General features: G+C 36.8%; 1 protein-coding gene across 1 annotated transcript; it reads left to right on the forward strand.

Annotated features, from left to right (window-relative positions):
* Positions 1 to 6952: 6952 nt before the first annotated feature.
* On the forward strand, positions 6953 to 8209 carry LOC126890692 (uncharacterized). Its single transcript, XM_050659842.1, has one exon. It carries the CDS (start codon positions 6953 to 6955, stop codon positions 8207 to 8209), a length of 1257 nt encoding a protein of 418 aa, XP_050515799.1.
* Positions 8210 to 8730: the final 521 nt, after the last annotated feature.

The raw sequence follows: 8730 nt of genomic DNA on the forward strand, positions 1-8730 counted from the left end.
CTCGAATGATACTAGTTCAAATAAGAAAACATCACTGTGATATAAATAAACCCCACCAGCCAATACTCCTCTTGTAATTTATTTTCATGAAATAAAACAACAGAGATATATTTTACAAGCTTTATTAAATTCTTTCAAGATCATTAGCGATCCTATTTTTACAGAAAAATATAAGTTGCCCTAACGCTATATGTTGTAAAGTATTTCCTTCCTGTGTAAATGTATACAATTTTTGAATTGCGTCTGAAAACGTATAATTATGACTACTAAAACTATTTCGAACAATATTAAGCGTATTATAATAATAATGTGGAAATTCAATAGTCTCTAGCATGGACATATACGGTGTTAAAAGTTCACTATTTGCTTCCACAAGGGTGTTCACTTGCACTTCTGAGAGACAAAAGTTAATGCCGTGCTTGATTATTTCGAGGAATTTCATGCTGTTGTAGGTTATTTGTCGAATTATGCAATATTCACCACACTGAATTTCAACAGGATCATCAGAGACGGTCACGTTTTCGTGGAAAAAACTTTGCTCATTGAGTTGGGTAATTAATTGTTCCCATTCATAGGCACTGAAAGATATTTTCTGCCATGGCGATTTCCACATAATTACAGCTGGAGTATATGTTCTGGCTGGACTTAGACCACAACCAAGTTGGTATGATCCATTTAACAACTGTGTGTACAGCAGATAATGGGACTCGTTCTTAGCTGCTTCTTCATACTTCTCTAGAAGAGCATCCAGCTCATGATCGTAGTCTTCACATACAGTTGATGTTTCAGATGATGGTGAAAGGGTGACATCATACTCGCTGCCGCTTGAGTATTCAGTATCTTGGGAATACATTTTTACTAGCTAACTGACTGCAACACACTGAGAACGAAAAACGTGTTTCTGCTAATTTTTCAGAATTCCCCCCACCTTTTTAGATGACAGCATCATTATCGATCCAACTATTATGTTTTACATCAAGGCCAAGCCATTTGACGTACATTTTTTTACCTTTACGACGTAAAACTTTTTCAACTAAGTAAATATCAGGATTGGCTGTTTTCTGTAACTCTTCATTGTAAAAGGCTCCTTTGATCGGTGCACCTTGCATGTCTTCGAGCATGTACGTTGCAGGGTTGGTAATATTGATTTTGGTAACTTTGAATAATTCTGTTGTCCAACTTGGAACATATCCCTTGTCGAATAACATTTTGGTTTTGCTGATGCGTACAATATCGCCGACTTTAAATTTTCGGGGACCTGCGATTTTTAAATGCGTAAATTTGTTTTTTAAAATCTCCTTTTCATTGGTTTTGTTCACTTGTGATGGTTTGTACCCCGTTTTTGAATGCTTTGTATTGTTGTATTCAGCCGTAACTGTGGGCAATATGTCAATCCACTTGTAAGTACCGTGTAAGCTGAAATACTTGTAAAGTTTGGATTTCAACGTTCTAATGACGCGTTCAGCCATGGCTGCTTTCATGGTAGTGAAAACAGAATAGTGATTTATTTTATGTTTTTTCATTAAATTTTGAAACTTGTTATTGTAAAATTCAGTTCCCTGATCCGACTGCAGATTTTTCGGTGTTCGTTTGCTGTGTGCGAGGATATCCGAAAATGCTCGAGTCAGCTCCTCACCCGTCTTTGTCTTTAATGGACGAGTCCACAGATATTTCGAAAAACAATCAATAACAACTAAAATTAATTTAAAATTTCTATTGTTATGAGAATGAGGTCGCATTTCAGCCAAGTCCATCTGCCATAAATCGTCTAAGCCTTTGACTATTGTACGTCGTCTTGGATAATTTTTTCGAGCAGGTTTGTGTAGCTCGTTAACTAGTTGGACCTTTTCCATGGACGACGCCATTTCTACTTTCTAAAGCTTTAACTCTTTGGAGTAAAGGGTGTAAATATGTGTTAAATATAGCAAGTGTATCTTGGATTTCTTTTACTGCTGAAGATAAACGTTCATCCAACTCATACAAAGTCTTTGACAGCTCTGATACTCTACTATCTAGTAAAGATCTCATATCTGATTCATATCGAATGCTTTTCTGCCATTGCTCAAGATCATGAATCCTATTATCATTTATGGTTTGTAGATTTACCTGTAACTCGCTTAGTAATTTATTATGTTTTCTGCCTTTCACCTTTTTTGCATCAGACATCTTCACTCTACCTAAACTGTTTACGTTCTAACGCAATATTCTTTGTACAATAGGTTTTATGCAACTCGTCCATCAATTGACTCTTTAGACAATTTTATTATTTTCGACGTATTCTTCTACTACCTTAAGACGATTTTCTAAATCATGTGAATTAAGATCCGTTGTTTTAATCTTTTTTTCCATTTCCAACGATTTCAACATATTTTGTGCGCTTTGGTGAGCAGCATCTGTAACGTTCTTATTCATTTCACGTTTAAATAAATCTAGGTCATTTCTAAACTCGTGTACTTGTTTCGACAAATCGGATATTTTTGCAGCATTCACTTTGTTCTCATCAAGCAACAAATTAATTTTTTTATTAGAATCACTTTCTACTTTACTTATGGTGTCTGAGATTTTTTGTTCAAGTTGAACATGTTTTGCATTATATTCTTTGCGCAACAAATTAAACTCTTTTCTTACAAAAGACTTGACATGAACAATGCGACTATCTACGAATTTCTTGTTGGAAAGATCTGTATCAGCTACAGGAGGATTCCGTTGCATATCCTTCTTTACTGCATGTATTTGGTTTTGTACATCCAAAATAGATTGTTTTAAGCCTTCACGTAGCTTTTTAACAGCTTGTTCATTAGAACGATAATGATGGCGACCAAACTTGTCAACATTCATATTGGAAATGATGCTACAATAATCTGATCTAACGTTAATATATAATATCTGCTTCACGTAATTCGTTGATAATGGCAACAATTTCGTTATTGAGGGATGCGGTGTTTCCTGCTTTTTGCTCAGCCATCAACAATTTGAGGCGCTCACAAAGTTCGTTTGGGTCATCCCAATACACATATTGCACATGATCATCGCTGTCTTCCCAATGTGTCGGTATTCCTGAGCCAACCTCCTCCCTACCAGATACTGTATTACGACGAAATGATTTATTCAGGTCAGGTTTAAGAAGTGATTTATTAAGATTAGGTTTAATAATTTCATTCCACTTATAGGTTTTGGTTCCCTTTAGTGTACCATTCAGTTTTTTATGAGCATTGGTTAATTCCAGCAATGTAATATATCGTTTCACATCGTCCTCAGTGTAATAATCAGGTTCTTTGTAAAATATTAATTCATATAGCCCGCGAGTTCCAACAACATAGTCTCCTTTCGCCACAATCCAACCATTATGGGCGAAATCAATAACAGTTTTTCCAAGTTTCCATTTAGAGGTTACGGGATCATGAGTAGGACCGTATACTCTATCTATTTTATCTGAATACTGCCAATGGTCTTTCACATAAGGATGAATTAGATGATGGTATTTTTCTAGGTAATCTTGAAATTCTTGTTCGGATACCTTATCTTGCGATTGGTTTGTTTCTATGCTATCTTCGTATTCTTCATCGGATTTATCGCTGTTTTCAAATACCTCTTCATCGCTGATAAATGATGTATTTTTTATGGTGCTAATATCTTCTTTTTTAATTTCTTCTTCTTTTTCCATTGGTTCTTCTTTTTTAATCGACTCCGTTTTAACGTTAGCATTGTATTGCGATGTTTTTAGAACACTGGTTATGGGTTTAAACATTTTTTTCAAAGTTTCATCCTCCTCCGATTTACCTAGTTTTAACGCTAAATACTTTTTGCGAATAGCTCTAGCTAATTCCGCAACTTTGCGCTTGCGTAGAAGCACTTGTTTGTCCAACATGCTTTTATATAATGCAGGTGTCTCAGCCACGTCTAAACTTTTATAAACTTGTCGAAACCTTTACGATAGCGTCCGTTAGAAATATCAAAATCCTTAACAATAACAAATGTACCATACTTGTCCTTCCAACATTCAGAACAAAATTGTTTAAATTGCTCAAATGTCATGTCAGGAGAGACGTGATCGTCAAAGACGTGTTTTAAATTGAGCTCATCCTGTTTAAACAATACAATAAGGTTAGCATTATCACGTAGGAGTTGTTTGCCTGCTCGACTGTAGGATTGACATAGGTATGCACAATCGATATTTTTATGTCTCCCCATACAGTAATATTCACGTATTGTTTGTTGCGGATCCGTTGATACATCATCAAATATGAATACAGAATTTGGTTTGGCTTTACCAGGACTTATTACGGCATCATTATCTTTATATGGGAAATAGCCCACCTCCTTCACAGATGCTAACACTTCCTTCAAAAATTGATACTTGGGTTGAAACAACGATTTTGAATAAACGTAAACATTTTGAAATTTAGCGCCATTCGGGTCAAACAATAATGCCAACATAGCATTAGTCTTTCCACATCCGCTTGGGCCGCATATGATAGCACGAAAAGAATGTGGTAGCAATGCACCATGTTTACTGGTTCTTGTCACGTTATCGACAAAATCTAAGTTTTCCACTGCTAGTGTCTTGTCTTGTTGAACAACCTTCATCTTGTGATCGAGATGAATTTTATGCACTTGGTTATATAAAAAGCAATTTTGTGTGAAACGATTCATTTCAATGTTGGTTGTTCAAGGTGAAGGAGTTTTAAATTCTATAATCAATAGTCTACCATTTGAATTGCACGCTCCTGGCTACCACTATCTAGGACCTGGAACTAAATTACAGAAACGTCTAGCACGAGGAGATCCTGGGATAAATCCATTAGATCAGGCTGCGAGAGATCACGATATAGCATACTCTCAAAGTAATTCCTTAAAAGATCGACATAAAGCAGATTGGGTGTTGGAAAATAAAGCGTGGGAACGAGTTAAAGCAAAAGACGCATCTTTGGGTGAAAAAACCACTGCCTGGTTAACTACTACAGCGATGAAAGCCAAACGAAAACTAGGTATGGGTGTGAAACGTGGTAAAGGCGTTAGATCATTTAAGCGACACGTGCTGCAACCAATTATCAGAAGATTGAAACGTACTCCTCCAGCACCAAATCTGCGTAAATCAGCCCTACTTGCACTTGCAGCAGCTAGAACGGCCGTTAAAAACGTAGGTGGGAAAAAAAATGTGCGGGTTCCAAGAATTATTCCATTTGAACCAAAATCAGGTGGTATTTTACCTTTAATCCCTATCTTTGCAGGCTTATCAGCTCTCGGCTCTTTAGCGGGGGGTGCGAGTGCCATTGCCAAGACAGTAATCGACTCAAAGAATGCTCAAAAGAAACTGGAAGAAGATAAACGTCATAATAAAGCAATGGAACATCTAGGCAAAGGTTTATACCTACGAAAAAACGCTAAAGGTGGCTTTGGATTATACTTGAAGAAGTCAAAAAACTCCCGCTGAAGCTACCTAATAGACCTCTAACCAATGTGGACTTGAATAAATTTGCTAAACAATTAAAAATTTCAAATTTTCGTGGAGTTTTTATGCGGGACAATTTACCTCAAGCCCCCCGTAAACACGAATGTGCTATTATTAATCTTGATATTTCCAAGAACCCTGGTACACATTGGGTAGCTTACCGAAAGATAAATAACAACATAGAATACTTTGATTCATATGGTTGCTTGAAGCCACCGCGGGAACTAGCATCATATTTGAGTGGTGGACGAATTTTCTATAATAACGACGCATACCAAACTTATAACCAAATTAACTGTGGACATTTATGCTTAAAGTTTCTCTACAATGGAACCATCTAACGACATCTTGAGGCGTGCCACATGCATTTTTATGGAAAATATAACGAGCGGTGTTTGGTATAAACTACCCCACGATATTCGTCTCGCACTAGGAGATCATTTACCTTGCAAGAAAGATCATAATAAACATGAATGGGGTGATGTTTGCGGCAATATGAAATCTACATGTGTATTGTGCGGTGTCTATGAGAGCGGTATCTATAAGCAAAATGTAAATAAGACAAAACCATGTAACAGTATAATAAGAAAAATAAAGAAATTTTTACCATAATATATTGATATTTAACTTACTACACCCTATATTAAGTATCAGTCATGTCTCGATTGTTAACCTTGACAAGTACTACAAACGAATTTTCGTTTACTCCTCAAGTGCCTCTTGTACTTGATCCACTTCAGCAGTATTATGTAGCAGTGTTGGGATTTCATACATTTAATTCCATCCCAAACATCGATGGTGAAAAATTTTATTTCTATGAGCAAAATGACCGTAAAAAGTTGCGTCATATCGACATTCCATCCGGATGTTATGAAATTACCGATATCGAAGCGTACATTCGAAGTGCATTACACACTAAATACAATTCAGTTCAGCAGTTCACTTTAAGACCGAACAACAATACGCTTAAATGTGAAATTTTCTGTCAAGAGCATACCATTACTTTCGAGAAAAATGATAGTCTTGGTAAATTATTGGGTTTCTCCTCAAATAGAATATTGGCGCCAGGTACACTGCATTCTTCAGATCAACCTGTAAACATTATAAAAGTATCGAGTCTACTTTTTGAATGCAACATTACCGAAGGAGCCTTCTACGAGGACAGACCTGCGCACACTATTCTACATTTTCCACTTAGTGTTGATCCAGGGTTTGCTATTGATGAACGTCCTCATAACCCTATATACATACCAGTAAGCAGCAGCATACGTGAAATTACCAAAATTACCGTTAGTGTAGTCGATCAAGAATTAAGACCAGTCAACTTTAGAGGAGAGAAAAGTACTCTGCATTTGGATTTTAAGGAACGATAGATGGGTTTAGATATAAAACACAACTCTACACATCCATATTCATTAGTCTCACACGGATCCTACATGGGACGTGACGTGTCTGCTGACAATAAAGTTTTTCTTGTTTCCATTGGATTACGGCTGAAGAATGCCAAAACGCCACTATATTCGACGCCAGGTTCATCAGCAGGAACCACATATTTTCGATCTTTACCAAAAACCTCGGTTCGACGATACTATTAGAAAAGAAGAATTTCGTACATATACACCTTACATCAAGTCATTTAATAATAGTGATGTTGTCGAGTTTATCATAAATCAATCAGATGCATTTTTTGCGATACACGACACACTTTTAGAAATTAAAGGAAGTATCAAGAAAGCTGGTAATGGAACTGTTTCTCTTGCGCCGAATGCTGGATCCTTCTTGTTTGATACCTGTACATACATCCAAAGTTCACATGACATGGAAATAGTTCGAGATCCAGGTGTAGTCAGCACTATTCGCAGTTTGTTGTGTTATACACCTGAAGATTCCAAATTTCTCAGTACTGCAGGATGGAACTATCCGAATTATCCACATTTAACAGGGGACGCCTTTAGTTTACTGATTCCAATCAAACATATTTTCAACATTTTCAACGATTACACTAAATTAACCTATGGTCGTCAAGTGTTTCGCTTTGTTCGAGCGCGTAATGATAAAGATTGCATTGTTGTCCAAGAACCTACTGGTTCCACGACGGTAACAACAGTATCATTAACCATCGCCAGCATGGAACTCAAGGTCAAACATGTCTTTCCCAATGATGATGTGAAAATCGAATTAATGACTCCGATTAAGAATAATACACCGATAACCATACCTTTCCGTAAATGGGAGCTCAATGAACTACCTTCACTTACGGCAGGATCTCGACGAGAGATATGGAGTGTAAAGACAACTTCAGCTGTTGAACGTCCACGCTACGTTATTGTAGCTTTTCAAACTTCTAAACGAGATGATATTCACGCTGATCCGACGCTATTCGATCACATTAGAATGTCCAGCGTACGAGTGGTTATTAATGGTGACTATTGGCCTAACGAGAGAATGCAATTGGATTTCACAAAAAATGATTACGCTATAGCTCACTACAATTATACTGAATTCTTTCCCAGTTATGCTCGTTCGCTAACAAAACATCCCATCTTAGATTACTCTGCATTTAAAAGATATGCTTTGTTTGTTTTTGACTGTTCCAAGCAGGATGATACATCGTTTAGATCCGGAACTGTCGATGTTAAGTTGGAAATCGAAGCAGATGAAGGTTTTCCAGCAGGTACTCGAGCTTACTGTTTAATTGTTCACGACAGCCTACTCGAATACTTTCCACTAACTGAAGTTGTCAAAAATATAATTTAAATAGGACAATCTACAACTATGTCTCTCAGTATTGATCGCAACATCATGAGGATCGCATTAGTTGACATACAAGGATTCACCGTAGATGGGTGGTTTGTACCCAAAGAGCTTACCATTGAAATTGGCCATAAACGATGCCATTACATATTTACGTCTCCACAACCGTTTGCTACATTGAGTAATAAAGATAAGAAGACTGTATCTTACTTGGAGAGACACCTGCACGGTCTTCGGTATTCCAATGGGGATGTTGAATATTCAAAAATAAATGAAATACTAGAATCTAAGTTGTTGTATGCAGCTGATTACATCTACGTTCGCGGCGAACAAAAAGTGGAATTTTTACAAAAGAAATGTCATATTTTTGGAGTTTTTCCCACCATTATTGATGTTTGTAAATTTGATGATACACCCCTTGATACTGGAAACTTTATTCAGAATGCCAATCCTTGTCACACAACTGGACTATTTTCCTGCACCGAGAGAAATGTGGATCACCTCCGCCAATGGTTTTGTGAAAA

The sequence above is a fragment of the Diabrotica virgifera genome, chromosome 1 (assembly GCF_917563875.1).
Source record: "Diabrotica virgifera virgifera chromosome 1, PGI_DIABVI_V3a".
In the NCBI taxonomy this organism is placed as follows: Eukaryota; Metazoa; Arthropoda; class Insecta; order Coleoptera; family Chrysomelidae; genus Diabrotica; species Diabrotica virgifera.

Coding starts and splice junctions, on each gene's coding strand:
- LOC126890692 (XM_050659842.1), top strand. CDS start 6,953: ATGCCAAAACGCCACTATATTCGACGCCAGGTTCATCAGCAGGAACCA.